At 41.3% G+C, this 17711-nt stretch overlaps 1 protein-coding gene across 1 annotated transcript in view; it reads right to left on the bottom strand.

Annotated features, from left to right (window-relative positions):
• The window catches only part of Anln (anillin, actin binding protein), a 47659-nt gene extending 33083 nt beyond the window's left edge, over positions 1 to 14576 (bottom strand). The window contains exons 1-5 of the mRNA XM_013036053.1: positions 14417 to 14576; positions 9739 to 9892; positions 6905 to 7210; positions 3489 to 3874; positions 1767 to 1989 (exon numbers count right to left, since the gene is read on the bottom strand). Of these exons, the coding sequence (XP_012891507.1) occupies positions 1767 to 1989; positions 3489 to 3874; positions 6905 to 7210; positions 9739 to 9892; positions 14417 to 14434 (1087 nt within the window). The 5' untranslated portion in view covers positions 14435 to 14576. The remainder of the gene's footprint in view (positions 1 to 1766; positions 1990 to 3488; positions 3875 to 6904; positions 7211 to 9738; positions 9893 to 14416) is intronic.
• Between the last annotated feature and the right edge of the window lie 3135 nt (positions 14577 to 17711).

Below are 17711 nucleotides of genomic sequence, written 5' to 3'. Positions count from 1 at the left end.
GGTCTGGAAAGAACAGAGTAGACTGGGTCCCAGGAGTGGGAGTGTGGGAGTGGAGTAGGAGGCTATCCTGTTTCTGGGCCCATAATCCATCACTGGGGCTGCAGGTATGTTGGGTGCATCCTTAAACCACAAAGCACACAGAGCAGAGGAGGGACCCCAGGGAGCCAAGGCCTTAATAGGATCAAATGAGCACCATTCCCAAATTATGTAAGGATGTCTCAGAAAACCTTCAAACCAGGCAAGAAAAGAGAAAAGCCATAGGGAAACCCCTTGGTACAATTAACACACACACACACACACACACACACACACACACACACACACACACACACACACACACACACAAAGTACATAGATAAATAAAGTAAAAAAGCACCATTCCCAAATTATGTAGGGATGTCTCAGAAAACCTTCAAACCAGGCAAGGAAAGAGAAAAGCCATAGGGAAACCCCTTGATACAATTAACACACACACAGACACACACACACACACACACACACAGACACACACACACACACACACACACACAGACACACACACACTACATAGATAAATAAAGTAAAACCAGCTCTGTTGGGGGGAGGGAGGTACCAGACATGTGACACTATGCCCCACTTGACCTTTCTGTGTTCTTTTTGTCTTTTTTGATTGGTTAATGTCACTTAATAACAGAATTCACATACTAAATCAAAATCATTTAAAAATAAATTTAATACTCACTGTATACACAAACTATATAACTTATGGATAGGGACAGGAGGGAAAAACTGGGAGAGCAAAGGAAAGAGTGACATTGTCCAAAAAGAAATGTTCTCATTATCTGACTTATATAACTATACCCCTCTATACATCACCTTTATAACAATTTAAAATAACAATTTAAAAATTTTAAATAAAATTAAAATAATTTCAGAGCCAGAGGAATGGCTCAAGTGACAGAACATTTTTCTGCCAAGCATAAGGCTATGAGCTCAAATTGTAGTACTGCCAAAAATAGAGATTTTTTTTTAAATAATTTGATCTGTGGCCATTACTCGAGGACCCAACCTGTTACTTATTACCACTTCATGTCATACGTCAAACTAGAATCCAGTAATATACAAAGAAACATTTAATTAAACATCCAATCCCTGAAAATATTTCTGATCTAAGCCTTTGCCTTTCGAGGGCTGGCTGACCTCAGATGGGTACTGAGAAGGGTTGTATGATGATACAAAACAGTTCCCCATTATATATAGAAAACTGCTTTCCTGGGGCTGGGAAGGTGGCTCAGTGGTAGAGCGCTTGCCTTGCATGCATGAGACCCTGGGTTCAATTCCTCAGCACCACATAAGCAAAATGAAAAAAAAAAAAAAAGCCGGAAGTGGCACTGTGGCTCAAGTGGTAGAGCGCTAGCCTTGAGCTGAAGAGCTGAGGGACAGCGCCCAGGCCCAGAGTTCAGGCTCCATGACCGGACCCCAAAAAAAAAAGAAAACTGCTTTCCTGAATCAGAAAATTTAGGAAAAAAATCATCCAATACAACCATCCTGGAGAAGCTAAAATGAAATAGGTTATACCATACCAGCTAATAAGCTAATCTACACTAAAGAATATTTATTCAATTAATTAAAGCTTAGTAAGAAGTCTTATTTGGAACATTAGAGCACTTGTTTCAACAAACCAATCCTCTACAATTCACAAATGGGCATTATGATTGCTGAGAACAGCTACCTTGAATAACTTTAGAAGTAACTTTAGATTCGTTTATTTGCTTTTAATACATAACCTGGTGTTGTAGATTTGTCTTTGGATTGAGGCTGCAGACAAATTTCTCTGCTTTCTTCTCTGGACTGAACTATCTGGGACAAACCTGACTTCACAGCTGTTTTTGACGCCCCTGTTCTCAAAGGACTAACTGGAGTTTTCTGAAGTAGCTCAGGATTTTGAACCTCGCAATTTTTTGTAGTGGTGATGGATGCAGCAGATTTCACTGGAGACAAAGTATCTTTCTGAAACATAACAACATTAACATGAACATTCATAGTATCAACAGGTATTCCTGTAACCAAAGAACTCAACTCTCATTTACTTGGCAGCCTAAGACTTACGGTAAAAAAAAATTGCTCTCTCACAGATCAAACTACATTGAATTATTTTGAAAAGAGCAGCTTAAAAAACTGGTAATAAGTCATATATAATATATTGATAGGTAATTAAATGTTAAGAGGACAGTTATTTTATAAAATTTTATGCATATGAATACACTAGTACCTTTATTAAACCATATTTCATTTTTAATAAAACATCAATTCAACAAGAGATAGGTTGAGTATCACTTATCTGAAATCCCTGGAACCAGTGTCTGAAATTTCATACTTTTTGAGAATTTTGGCATGAGTTGATCCCCAAGTCTAAGCATAAAACTCATTTATGTTTCATATACATTTTAGACATGTAACTTAATGGTAATTTTATATGGTGTTATTTTTATGTAGGAAGTTTTTCTTTATAGGATTGGGTTACAAGGAAGCTTTGTAGCTGTAGATATATATTTGAGAGTCATAAGTACATAGAAGAAGAATGTACACGTTAAATGTAGATGAAATGACCTAGGGAAAACAGGAAGGTAGAGCAAAAGAATTTATATGGTATTTTTAATAATTTCATGCATGACACAATTTTCCACTTGTGGTGTCATTTCTGATGCTTAAATTTTCAGATACTTTTTTCTCACTTTTTTAAAGGCAGAGTGTCACTATATAGCTCAGATTGTCCTCAAACAAACAATCCTCTACCTCAGCCACATCAGTGCTGATATTACAAATGTGTACCACCACATCTGGTTAAGTTTCAGAGCTTAAAGTATTTCAAATTTCAGATTTTCAGATAGGGATGCTCAAAATATAGTTTCTGGTACTTGATGGTTAATGATAACCAATCACTAGCTAATGATAACCAATCAGAATTATACATCTCACTTACCCTTCTAAGTAACTTTCTTCCCATTTTATCTACATATATATATGGAAAAACAAGGCTTTACAAGATGAAGTAAAATGTAATAAATGCCCATGGAAATATGTTGCAGAGTTGGACTGAGCAGGTCTAATTCCAACAACCCAGAAACAGATTCATTTTCCTTTTCCTTTTTTTGACATTATTTGCCTTCCTGGAGGCAACTATCGGTACTTAGTATGCTTTTCAGAAATAATCAACATTCCATAGGAATACATGCAAAAGCATTGTAATAAAGGGGCTTTCAGTGCTCCTCTTGGAAACCAAGAAGAGGCTTCATCTTTCCATTACTACATATCCTGGATTTGCATTAAATTTATTTCAGCTCAGAATGCTAATTTACCTCGGAGTAAGTTGCATTTCTATGAAATGCAGATTCCAAAAATGCACACACACTGTACATATTCTATAAAACTAATACCTACATACATATTTAACCATTACCACTCTTTAACAAAAGAAGTTTCCAAAGACCAAGACAGCATTGACTCACCACAGAGCTGGAAACTGAGGCATTAACCAAAGATGAAGCAGCAGCACTGGAGGACTGGGCTTTGTTCAAAGAGGCCTCGCCATCCCTTGGGGAACAGCATGTAGCTTCCTGCTTAACACTGCCACTATTGATCCTAGCAGATGCTCCACTGGCAGAGGAAAATTTGGATAAACAAGTGGTGCCAGGCTGTTCCTGTACACTGCTTTGCTTTGCAGATGAGTAGCTTACATCATCTTCCCAGGAGCAGATCGCTGCAGCAAGGTTGGCCAGACGGCCTCTTCTCCCAATTGGGGCAGAAGAGGCATCTGGTACTGGTGGCTTGGGAGGGGAGGGCACCTTTTCTTCGTATGGCATTGGTAAGGAGGGGGAGCTTTCCAGTATATCACCTGAAATGTTTCCAGAACAAAAACTTAGAAATTGTGTCCAAGAGTTATGTAAAACAATGGGATTGCTTTATACAGAATCTTTAAATGAGATTACTAGGTTTAAGAACCACCAATAGGGCTGGGAAGGTGGCTCAGTGGTAGAGCACTTGCCTTGCATGCATGAAGCCCTGGGTTCGATTCCTCAGCACCACATAAGCAGAAAAAAGCTGGAAGTGGCATTGTGGCTCAAGTTGGTAGAGTGCTTGCCTTGAGCTGAAGAGCTGAGGCACAGCCCCTAGGCCCAGAGTCTAGGCCCACAACCAGAAAAAAAAAAAAAAAGGACCACCAATATACATTTATCTAATTTGGGGAGGGGAAGAGGAATAACAAAATGCTGAAACAAGGACACAGGTTGACCCATTGCAACAATGATACTCTCTTATAACTTTGTGGGGAGAGGGGAGGGCAGGAAGGGATAGTAGGAAAAAAAAAAACAAAAGAGGGGGTAACAATGTTTGACAAGAAATGTATTCATAAGTGAAGTAAGCCAGGCCCAAAGAAACATAGGTACCATGGTTTCCCTTATTTGCAATAACTAGTATATGTGAGTCAAGCAGTAAAGGTCAGATAAGTTGATGTTAGGGAAATGAGCCCTAAGATATATATTCAAATGTTTTTTTTTTCTTTCATGCGATTGTTTCTAACACATTTATAAGATTATTTCTTTGTTGCTTTGTATGTCCCTCCACCACAGTATAACCCCTGCTTTCACTGTATTTGATGTTGGCATAATTTGTGGAGGGGAAGGGAAAAAAAAACAAATTGTTTAAATAGGGAAACGGGTGGACCCATTGCAACAATGAGATGTACAAGTTATTATGTTGAAAACGAACTTTACAACTTTGGTGGGGATGTACAAGTTATTATGTTGAAACCAACTTTACAACTTTGGTGGGGCGGAGGGGGGGGGAGGGTGGCGGGTGGAGAATTGGGGGGGTCGGGGGTAGGAGGATGGGAAGGGATGGGAAGGGGAAACAAAGGAGGAGGCTACAATGCTTGATAAGAAATGTACTCATTATCTTGCCCATGTAATTGTAACCCCTCTGTACAGTATTTTCACAATAAAAAAAGAAATGTATTCATCACCTTACTTGTGAAATTGTAACCCCTCTGTACAGCATCTTTACAATAAAATAAAATTTTTTTAAAAGAAACACCAAAAAGCTTTTATGCATGACATATCTAAGTATTTAAATTTGACATCTTTTCTAATCAAGTGACTTAATCCAAATTACAAGAGAATACTGTTAACATCTACTCTTTTCAATGTGCAATAAATTATTAATGCTATAGGATACAATGTTACAACTATATCCTCAGAATTAATGCCTAGTGTCCTAATAGTAAGTAACTTAAGATTGCATAAGGCCTCCACAGGAACTTTTGCTTTAAAATGCAGACTAATGGCACACAATGGAATTTTCTTAAAAAAAAAAATCATTTTCTTGTAAAGATGCCATACAGAGAGGTTACAGTTACGTCAGTAAGGTAATGGAGTACATTTCTTTTTTTTTTTTTTTTTGGGGGGGGGTCCAGTCCTGGGGCCTGAACTCTGGGCCTGGGCGCTGTCCCTCAGTTCTTCAGATCAAGGCTAGCGCTCTACCACTTGAGCCACAGAACCACTTCCGGCTTTTTTTCTTTTTGCTTATGTGGTGCTGAGGAATCAAACCCAGGGTCTCATGCATGCAAGGCAAGCGCTCTACCACTGAGCCACCTTCCCAGCCCATAAAGACATTTCTTGTTACTCCCTCCTTTGTTTTTCTCCCACTACTTCCCCCCAAAAGTTAGAAGGTTCATTTCCAACATAGTGTCTTGTGAGCATCATTGTTACAATGGGTCATCCTGTGTCCTTGTTTCAGCATTTTGTTATTCCTCTTCCCCTCCCCAAATTAGATAAATGTATATACAAGAACACAATGGAATTTTCTATAAACATGTCCACTATCTAAATAAAGTTACCTCTACCCACACATGGCTAGCTGGCACTTGAAATGTAGCCAGGGTGTAAGAATCTTAATTTTATTTTAATTATTTCAAATATAATTCCATATGGTTAATGGATACTATTCAGACAACACAGGGTTAGACAAAATAAAATGTTTACTGCAGTCATTTCACGTGGAGATAAATCACAAATAATACTACTATACTATCTACCTACACTGAGCTGTCTACCTGTCCTAAGCTGTCTACTGTTCTGAAGTCTTTTTCTGTACTGAGCTGTCCACCTGCACAGAGCTGGCTTACTATTATACTGGGTTTGGAGCCAGGCCACTTGGCTACCTTGAGAAATTTTATGTGTTTACTACCCTTTAATATCAACTCTGGGAACAATGAGGGAAAGTTCTTTTGCGTGTTAGTGCCAGAGATAGCTGTGGTTTTAAATTGTGAATATTATTAGGGCACTGTTTCCCCTCTTTTCATTAGCTGCTAAAAGACAAGGATCTTAGCAAGCTAAGTTTACTTTTCATGTCTTTGTCCTTCCTTCCTATATTTTCTACTTTGATATCCCTGTTTTATAATGCAGGTATTTTATTTTTGTAAGTCATCTCAATCTTCTTTATAACAAGTCAGTAGATAGAATAGATCATAGCACAAATAACCCTGTCAGATAACTGTCAACACTTCTCAGGCCCTTCACCTGATTACAGGTTCATCAACATCAAGCATATAAGCCCTCATCTCTTTCTAGCATTGTAGCATAGGACTATGTTTTTCAGGTTACCTATATATGGTTTTTTGACAGTTTTCTTTCTCCTCTACCAAACAGCACTGTATACCTCAGCAGCTCTAACTTATGTAGTAAGTAAATCCAAGAAATGGGCTTTCCTGGATACACAGCAGAGATTCAGTACCTGCACCTGCTAATAACAGCAGGTACAGTATGCTCTCTGCCATTTCTCACTACAGTTTCAAATGAATTCGGTTGTAAGGTCAGGCTTCCATGAACTACTCTGAGAACCTCATTGTCACCTTCTAGACTACTCCTACCTGTGAGATCGGTATCCCAATGGCGCCTCTGCTCAGCAAGTTTCTGCATGCGGGTTTTCACAGAGGAGCCTGTGGTTACTTCCAGTCTGGAGTCCAGGCCTCTCCCCATCCCCAGCTGTGGTGCTGGGGCGGCCACAGAATCGCTAATAGTAGCTGACACTGGTGGCTGCGCCTGAAGAGAAATGGGTCTTGGAGATTTCAGACTGGTCAACTCACGGGGTTGTTCATTTTCCAGGTTAGAAACTTCAGCCTCAGTTTTATCAGAACAGCGCTTTTTTGATGGTGATGGTTTTGTACACGATTTCTCTGGATTAAAAACAATAAAGAGGCATTGAAAATTCTATGCTTTTTTTAACAGCATGAAATATATGAGCAAATTAATAAAACATCAAGTTTCTCTAATACTTTAGATGTTGTCATTTATAATAAGAAATATCTGAAAACCCCACTCTTCAGAAGCTTAGAAATCTGACATTAAAGATCTCTTTTTAAATGAACTTGAAATTCCTGGCTCAAAACCTTACTGAAAAGAAATTTAAATAACATTCTCAATATGAATGCATAATACTTTATATTGTCCTATAACAACAGAAAATAGTGCATACACACAAAATACTGAGTGCTCCAAAGGATTTTACAGACCAACTAGCCCAACCACCTCATTTTGGGTAAGAAAATTAAGTTATTCAATCAACTAAAGTCAGAAATTGAATTTAAAGGGGGAAAATAGTTTTTCTGCTTTTGCTGGGGGAAAAGCAAATCTTTCAAAAATAGCTATAAGCAAGGTAGAATACTCAGCTTGTGGCTTAGGAGAGAAGCAAAAAAGAAAAAGAAAACAAGCTACTAAATTATCTGTAAGTTGAGTGTGTTGGTAGACACTGTAATCCCAGCTACTGAGTAGTCTGAGACAGGAAGATTGCAAGTTCAAAGCCAGCCTGGGCTACATAATGAATTACAGGCCAGTCTCAATCAATTAGTGAGACTTCATCTCAAATGTCAAAATGAAAGGAAAAGATTTAACATTTTTCATCTTAAACTTAGATACACATGTATAAAATAAGTAAAAAATTACAAAATACTTACCTAGCAAATACTAGTACCTGAGTTCAAACTCTGGTACCACACACGCAAAATAATAATAACCAAACCTACTGGCCAGACCTGTGGTACTTGCATACAATTCCAGGATTCAGGAAGCTGAGACAGGCAGATGGCAAGTTCAAGGCCAGCCTGAGCTACATAATGACAGCCTGTCTCAAAAAATAACAATAAATAATGAATAAATGAATAAAAAGAAAAAAAAAGAATAAAAAGTAAGAATGTGAATTTCCTTAAGGTCGGTTTTACTACCTGTCTGGCCAAGTGTTCTGTTCTGGCAGTGACCAGGTAGTAGAAGTGGGAGGTTGTGATTATACTCTTAAATACAACCTAATTAAATACAGATCTCACAAGGAGCAATACTCAAACCCCTTTGTGAGTTGAACTCAATTGCCTTGAGCAGCACAGAAGCAACTCCCCAAGGCCATTTTTTTCTTTGTTATTTATCAGATAGGATCTTGAATTTTTGCCTAAGGCTGGCTTCAGATCCAGATCCTCCTCCTTAGGCCTCAAACACAGCTGGTATCACAGACCTACACCACTACACCTGCCTTATTGGTTGAGATTGAGTCTTGCTGACTCTTTTAGTGGGGCTGGCCTGGAACCTTCATCTTCCTGATTGCTGACTACTGACTAGCTGAAATTACAGGTATGTACCATCACACCTGGCTCCAATACTTTCTGCTCTTTCCTCATTCTGTCTTCTATAAACCAGAAATATTAACAGGCACTATCACCCAAAGTCACAGAATTCTCCAAGTTGATGATTCTTTCATAAAACAGTAAATAATTCCAATTAAGTACCAAAATGAAGCTCCAAACACTAGTTCTCAAGTTTGTAATTATAGTACAAACCTATGTCACAGTGAAAAAAAACAAAATACCCTAGACTCGAGCCAGGTCCCTCTGCTCCTAGCTGAATGCCATATATGTAATTCACTTCCTTCTCTTCTTCAGAAGGTCTAAATGCAGAGAAATAAATTCTCCTTCTGTGGCTTGCTTAAAAAATAATGAAGCCAGCCCTGTGCCTTCTTTGTATTTCTGCAACAATGGTTTTGTCTTTTGTAATAGTCTTTTTCTATATGTATTTTAATATTATTCTAAAAGTTATTATTTTCAGACTCATATTCCAGAAAAAAAAAAAAAGCAGCTAGAAACGCAAAGAGTCAGGAAAGAATAAGATTCCAGGATAGTCTGGCTAGAGAAACAGAGACAGAGACAGAGATTTAATCCCCCACTTCTGGAAAATAAAAAGCTAAACTTCAAGCTTTAGCCCTATATTACTTCAGTGAACACAGAATGAAAGAGTCATTAAGCTTCATGCATTTACAGTCTGTCTGTTGTTACCTGGGACAGGAATGCATAGCCCAGTATTTCTTAGAGAATTGGCTCTCTGAAGCTCAAGGGAGGGAGGGAAGGAAGGAAGGAAGGAAGGAAGGAAGGAAGGAAGAAAGGAAGGAAGGAGAGGAGGGGGGAGGAAGGAGAAGAGGGGGGAGGAAGAGGGGAAGGAGGAGGAGGAGGAGGAAGAGGAGGAGGAGGAGGAAAAGTTTAGCCTGATAAGATACCAGGCCCAATGTGATAACCCTGGAACAAATGAGAGATGACCACTCTTGACCCAGAGGTAAGACCATTGTTTTTTCCAAAGACCTTGGTTCTTCCACACACAGAAAGAAATGCTGCGAGTTTATGTCCTTCAAAACTTACAATTTTTCCCTTTCCCTCACAAAGTCTTTTACCTTCTCCACCAGCCAAGGGCTGCTGGTTACTTGCTTCTGAAAGTGGTTCCCGCGCTCGCTTTATGTGTGCTGCAGTCCTGGCTGCTGGTATGGGCCGCTCAGCCATCTTTTTCTGAAGGTTCTCTCTTCTGGCACGGGTTCGTTCAAGCAGTTTCTGCATTTCATCAATGTTAAAACACAAGATTAGCCAAAGGCTCTGAAAATTTCTGCTATCTTCAAAAATCAACAATTGTTCTACATTTCAAAAGTGAAATCTAAGTAATTAAAATCAAGAGTCAGCAAGTGGGACTGGTGGCATAAGTCTGTAATCCCACCTATTGGGAGGTAGAGATCAGGGGAACCATGGTTTGAGGCCAACAGAACAAAAGAAAAAAGTTCACAGGAGTCCACCAAAACCAATGTCAAGGTGTAGTGATATACAGCTGTCAAACTAGAAACAGTATCCAGACTTACCCAGGCGTAAAGCAAAACTCTATCTCAAAACTAACCAACACAAACAAGGCCTGGTGGGATGGCAGAGGTGTAGAGCTTTCATCTAGGAAGCACAGGCCTTGAGTTCACACCCCAGTATGGACAAAAAGGAAGATCCACCAAACAAGCATTTCATTATCAAAATTATCATTAATATAATTAATATGAATACTGATCAATATAATAAGTAATGCAATTAACATAACTAATATGAATATTAAGAGACAATACAATGTACACAGATAGTTGTATAAGATTATAAATGACCACAAGTTTTTTCTCCTCCCGTCAAAAGGATTAATTTACTTCCCCGCTTTTGAATCTGGGCTGGCCTTGTGTGATTTTCTCTGACCAATAAAATATGGCAGAAGTAGTGGCTGAGTCTGCTGGAGAAAACAGGGCTGCACTGACAGCATCAACCACCATCCACACAAGTAAGAACACCTAAAGCTTCTAGATTACTAAGAAACCCTACAGGATCTCAGGGAAGAACAGCAGCATGAAAGCCCAGCTGAGCCCAACACAAGCACTGTTTAATAATGAAAAGTAAAGTGCTTGTTCCAAGTCGGCACGTAAGGCACGATATTGATCTCTCCAAAGATGTTTATACATCCTGGTGATTATGTTCCCTATAGCAAAGATTAAGGGATTAAGATTTCTGAGGTGGAATCTCTGTCTGGTGTAATCACAATGGTCCTTAATTACAAGCAACAAAAGACAGGCAGGAAGATCAGAGTCAGAAAAGACGTGTTAACAAAAATCAGAGTAGTGTGACTGGTAGCTTCAAAGATGGAGAAAGTAAAAGGACACAAGTCAAAAGGGCTGCTAGAAGTTGGAAAAGCTAAAAAGGCAAAGAAACAAATTTTCCACTACAGCTTCTAGTTGGAATGAAATCCTGTCAAAATCTTGATTTTTAACTTAGTAAAGCCCACTCCTGTTCTTGGACTTATAGAACTAAAAGAGAATTAATGAGTTACACAGAGACAAAAACAAAAATAACAAAAAAACATTCAGCCAACTGATCTGATGCAATAACACTAAGGTGATAATAAAGGATAACAGTTACCCATTCAGAAGACATTCTCCCACTGATGTTCCCACTTTCATCAGTGAGGTGTCATAAAAATGTAAGCTCTGGGGGCTGGGAAGGTGGCTCAGTGGTAGAGCGCTTGCCTTGCATGCCTGAGACCCTGGGTTCAATTCCTCGGCACCACATAAGCAAAAAGAAAAAAGCCGGAAGTGGTGCTGTGGCTCAAGTGGTAAAGTGCTAGCCTTGAGCTGAAGAGCTGAGGGACAGCGCCCAGGCCCAGAGTTTAGGCCCCATGACCAGACCCAAAAAAAAATAAAAATAAAAATGTAAGCTCTTTCAAAAGCACACAGAACCACACACAGGAAAGATGCAGATTCATTCACACTGCCTATAACAAACAGATACAGTAGTTAGTGCAGATTGAGGAACTAGACCACATTTGATCTTTTAATTCCTTAATTAAAATGAAATCACAATTTTTTAACTACTCTCTAAGTATATAAAAGGAGCATGAGCAAAATTTGGAAGAAAGTACAACTCTACTCTTCTGAGGAATTACTTCTAATTTGAGGAAATGACACTAGATCAAGGTTATGGGTCACCAAAAGTGATTTATCAGTCCAATGCCTTCCAAAACATGTCTCTTCCAACTAACTTGGAAGTGATCAAGATCTGATCATTTCCCACAAGATAAAATCTCTCTCAGCAGACACAAAACGTGCCTAAAATATTCAGTAATGGCCATGCCCACATTCCATTCCTGTCAGTTAGAATACTTGTGAGTCAGTGTAGTTTCAGTTACCAGGAGCAATGGGGCACAACAAAAGAATGTGGTTTTGCCATTCAAATACACACAAGTATTCTCTTGTTTGCAATGGATTCAAATATACCCATAAAAAAATTAAAGATAAGCAAAGTAGGTTCCCTAAATTGTAAATATAAAGCTAATAATGCTAAGGAAATAATATATCTACATAATCTTAGCTGCTCAATAAGTGTATGCTGCTCTTCCTTGTAATATATCAAGATTTTAAGGATTCTTTTGAATATGCTTTCCTTCAAATATCACACTTTCTTGAAACAGTAGAGGCATTTAAAAAACATAAAATAACAAGTAATATAATTGGGAAACAAGATATATGAATGCCAGGACAAAAAGGGGTCAGTATGTTGCATTAATGTACCAAGCTAATTTCTTTCCTATGTTTGTAGCATGGCATTGGGAGAGCTGAGAAAACAGCCTCTCAAATAGTTTTCTGTGTTCCATGAGTTTGAGTAGGGATCTGCTTGACTTTTGGCCTTAAGGAACTGTATCAGAAGTTCATTTTACAGGGAGAAAAAATAGGATGAATGCAATCATCAAGCACCTAGAAGTTGGAATCAATTCAAATGGTTCACTCATGACCAATTAAGGAAAGGATGGAAAAGCTGTTATTCCAACTGCAACGGATCCAACCGTCCACTCGTATAATAAACTATGCATGTTAAACCATCGCATTACTAAGAACATTCTTTCATCTGAGATTCGTACTTGCTTCAGAATGACATTTTAAAGTAAAACAAAGTACAATTTATCAGCCAAGCAAAATGTTTTGCTTCTGTCAGTGACTAAGAACATATAGCATTGCTTTAAGAAATTCTATTTTGCATTCATAACATGTCCTTTTTTATTTCTATGTGACATCTGGTGTGTGACTAGCCCTATTCTCTAAAGCTATTAATACAAAAGCAGGCCCTGCACTTTTCTATTAGAATCTTCTAAGTATGCTTAACAAATCCATGAGTTTTCCCCAAGAAAAGTGAGATTTGGAAGCAGAAAAAAATAGATAATTATCACATCTAAATACCAGGAAACTGCAAGGGTTGAAACCTTTAATTAGTATCATAGACTTAGCTGGAAGAACTGCAGCCACACCCCACCTACTGAAGAATGTATTACTACTTAATTGCAATTTTCAATGTAGGTTAGAGCCATGTTTAAGCCTATTTCCCAACAAAGCAAAACTCATGACAGTTTGAAACTTGCAGAACAGCCTACAGAAAGAGTAAGAAAGAAAAGAGGAACTGTCCTGGAATAAAAAGGAGTCAAGCCACACACAGCAAACTCTCAATGTATCAATGTGCATTCTCAACATGAAGCTAAAATTACATGGATAGCTGGTGGCTCATGTCTGTAGTCTTAGCTCCTCAGGAGGCTGAGATCTGAGGATCTCCATCTCTGCGGAAGGCAGCCCAAAAGTCCAGGCTAGGGAAATGGGTAAGAAAGACTCCTCTCTCCAATTAACCACCGAAAGGTAGAAGTGAAACTGCTGCTCAAGTGGTAGAACGCTAGTTTTGAGAGGGGGGAAAAAAGAGCTACGGGGCAGTGCCCAAGCCCTGAGTTCAAACCTCAGTACTGGTGTGAGCACACATGTACACACACACCTTACAGAAATAATCCACTCTATAACCGTGGAATCCCTCTCCTATTTTTCAGTGAGCCAAAAATGAGGAAGGTCTCGTTGGGTGATGTGTTCCCTAAACATTCATAGGGTCACTTCTTGGGTTTCTGTGAGTGTGCAACGCTTCCATCCGGGGCTGATGGTTCTGGTTTTGCACACACCAGGCTAGCCAGCCATTTGCTTTCCTTAAAGCGCCAGGCTTGGTATGAAATTGAGCAATCAGATGTGAAGGGGGAGGAACAGACCGGGGAGGCGGTCATTGCAAAGATAGCATCGTTTTGTGCACAGATCCCCAGAGAGCCAGCAGCGCACGCGCATCACCACACCCCTCCTGCCAGCGCACGGGCATCACCACACCCCTCCTGCCAGAGCTGTGCCCTCGACGAGCCCAGCCTTTCCCGTCGGACCCCGCCTCGCTCCCCAGGGCCGCTGTGGGGGACCCCTCGCTGTCAGAGCGCTGCCAGGGGTTTGTGCACCAGCGCTTTTTCTAAGACCCGACTTCAGGCCTTCCTCCCGCGGGTGACCTACAAACACTTATCCCAGCCCAGTCCGCGACCCCGAGGCGCCGGGACCCCGCACGCGCGGGCCTCGCCCGCACTGCGCACGCGCGCATACGCTCGCACCGCACCGCTCCCCGCCGGGTGGGCCAGACGCTGACGGGAAAGCGAGAAGGGAAGGGACGGGAGGGCGGGGACCGAGAGGGGTCATGGGGGACTGCGCCCGCAGATTTTCTCACCTCCGTGAACGGGTCCATCGCCCCAAGCGTCACCTCTGGAATACGAGACTATGGAAACGGTGGTTCAAAGTCAGGAAGACGAAAGAAGTGAGTTTGGGTCCCCGCCGTGTATCTCCGCAGAGTCCCGGCACACGGAAGTCCTCCCGCCGCCGGCTTTCCTCTCCCCTGTGGTTGTCAGACTCCGCCCCCCACCGCAGCCGTTCAAATTTGAATTTCAGCGCCTGGCCGATGCGCATGCACGCGGGGCGGGGACGCGTTCTGCCCCGCCCCCGAACTGGATCACGTGGTTCCCAGGCGCCCAATGTGGGCGGAGTCTGGCCCCTCAGCTCCTGACGCCGGGGAGAGAAGTGCTGTGCTCCCGCCCCGCAACTGCCTCCCAGCCCCGCTCGGCCCTTCCACTCCTGCTCAGCCCGATCCCCTCCCACCCACTGCGGTGGTTCGCTCCGGCTTGCCTTCACCTCCTAAATAAAGGGTTGGGAATCGGGGGACTGAAGACCCGCTGGGTCTCGGGCCAGGTCTTCCCCCCATCCCACCCCACCCCCGCTCCCTCCCGCTGTCACCGGGGGCTGCAGGCTGGAACCTCCTCGGTGCAGCTCTGGCGGGTCAACGACCAGTCTGTGGTCACAGGGAAAGTGGAGGTTTAACCTTATCAAGGTGTGTGTGAAGACTTGGCATGCAAACCCCTTGTCCTGCTGTTTTGAGTTGGTGGGCATTCTCTGTGTAGCCCAAGCTGGCCTTGAACTCCTATCGATCCTCCCCAGCCGCGGGATTCCTGCCCCAAGGCTGGGTTTCTGGGTTTGAGTCAGCATGTCCAGCCGGCTTCTATTTTAAATCCCTGAGAACCCGTAGTCCATTCCTTTTACATCCAATAGAAAGGCCGCCCAAAGGTACAGGACTAAGCAACTGGTACAGGAAACGTGGTGGAAATCATCCCCTTGGCAGCCCATCTTCTGGTGTCCTCCCTCGATCAAGCTGAGTCTCATTTCACCCACATCTGCCATCTGAATCTGGGAGGGCGGGGCAATACGGCGGCTTTAAAAAGTCCACTCCCGAGCTGGGAAGGTGGCTCAGTGGTAGAGCGCTTGCCTTGCATGCACGAGGCCCTGGGTTCGATTCCTCAGCACCATATAAGCAAAAAGAAAAAAAGCCAGAAGTGGCCCTGTGGCTCAAGTGGTAGAGCACTAGCCTTGAGCTGAAGAGCTGAGGGACAGCGCCCAGGCCCAGAGTTCAGGCCCTATGACCGGACCCAAAAACAATAATAAATAAATAAAAAGTCCACTCCCATCCCTTTCCTTGGAAGTTGAATCCTGTCGATTGCAATAAGCTTGATTCTGGAAAACTTATTTCTGGTCCAGACTAGACTCCACCAGAATTACGTGACCTTTGGCTTTAAGGAAATCATTTAACGATGTGTTGGTTTTTTGTTTATTGGTGTTTTATTTTTGTTTTTACCTTCTGGAGTGATGGATGCCTCTGAAATTACAATTAAAATCTCTACACACAAGAAAGCTGTTCAGTTATAAACTATTTAACATAGGATTCCATGAAGTTCACAGATACAAGGTGAAGAGCCTTTGGCTCAGCTACCCTGTGCTTTAGTTTACTCACCTGTTCAGGAAATGAACTACCCTGGTTTCTTCACCTAGTAAAGAGGCAGGAGAGTCATATGAAAATTGACAGATCCAGACTCAGAAATATTCTGTGTGCTGTGTAGAATCAACAAGTCAAAATGTGCTTACTGATGGACCAAGGGAAAGGATAATTTTTTTTTTCAAGTGCAAACAGAAAAGTGGAGTGTATGTTCAGGGAGTGGCAGTGTGTGACTGCATCAGGAATGAGTCACTAAATATTTATGCAGCCGTTGTGCCTTCCGGCTACCGCCTCCCAGAGGCTTACTTTTCTAATAAACCACCTCAGCTAGATGCTAATAAAGACTAAAAAGATAAAGCACCTAACAAAGTGAACTACTCTAAACATTTAGTTTATCTCTTAGGTCTTTATCTTGATGGCTGAACAAATGAACCACTTACTATATTCCGGAAACTATGCTGCACACATATTTAAGGGCACTGTAGAGTACCAGAATTGTTTCCTCGTCTCCTTCCATTCTGGAACCTTGCTAGTTCATTCTTTAACTTATAAGCTAATTTACTTATTTATTATTTTGTCAGTTCTGGGGCTTGAACTCGGGTTCTGATCACTCTCACTAAGCTTTTTCCACTCAAGGCTAGCACTCTACTACTTTGAGCCACAACAACACTTCTGATTTTCTAGTGGTTAATTGGAGATAAGAATCTCATGCACTTTCCTGTTGGGCTGGCTTCTAACTGAATCCTCAGATCTCAGCCTCCTGAGTAGGCAGGATTACAGGCATGAGCCACTAGCACCTGGACTATAAACTATTCTTTTAAACCAGAGATGGGGCTTGAAATCAGGATCGAGACACTGTTTCTGAACTATTAAACTCAAGGCTGATGCTCTATCACTTTAGCCACAGCCCCATTTCTGGCTTTTTTATGATTATTTGGGATTAAGAGTCTCAGACTTTCCTGCCTGGCTGGCTTCATTTGAACTATGATCTGAAGATCTCACCCTCCCCCTAAGTAGCAAGGATTACAGGCCTGAGCCACTGACTCCTGGCTTGGAATGATTTTTTAAAATTATGTTACAAGCTGGTAGCGCACACCTATAATCCTAGCACTGAAGGTGAGTCAGGAAGATCAGCAGTTCAAGGCCAGCTTGTGCTACTTAGACTCTATCACCATGTGTAACTTAAGTTTCCTGGATAAGAGAGTTTCCTACTCCTGTTTACCTTCCCATTTTCCTGGTAGAGCCATCTTGATTTTGATATTCATTATTCATCCCCAAGGAAATATATGTACTTTCATAACATCTACATATGTATTCACAGTAATAGATATTGTTTAGAATTAATTTTATTATTTCAGCTATTTATTTTGGGTTCATGTATATGCTGGTATTAGAGCTTGAACTCAGGGCCTTGGGCATTTGTTCACCCTACCAGTTGAGCCATACTTCCAGTCTGGCATTTATTAATTAATTGGGGATCAGAGTCTGGAAGACTTTTTTGCCCGGCGCTGGCTTGGATCTGGATCCTCAGATCTCAGTCTTCTGAGAAGCTAGGATTACAGGCATGAGCCACCAGAGTCTGGTGTAAGTTCTACTTCCACTATACATACTCTGCCGGTTTTAGCTCAACATCTTTTTTTTTTTTTTTTTTTACTTTTTTTTTTTTGGGTCCAGTCATGGGGCCTGAACTCTGGGCCTGGGCGCT

The sequence above is a fragment of the Dipodomys ordii genome, unplaced genomic scaffold, assembly GCF_000151885.1.
Source record: "Dipodomys ordii isolate 6190 unplaced genomic scaffold, Dord_2.0 Scaffold245, whole genome shotgun sequence".
NCBI classification, from domain to species: Eukaryota; Metazoa; Chordata; class Mammalia; order Rodentia; family Heteromyidae; genus Dipodomys; species Dipodomys ordii.
This window is presented reverse-complemented; position numbering and strand designations above follow the sequence as displayed.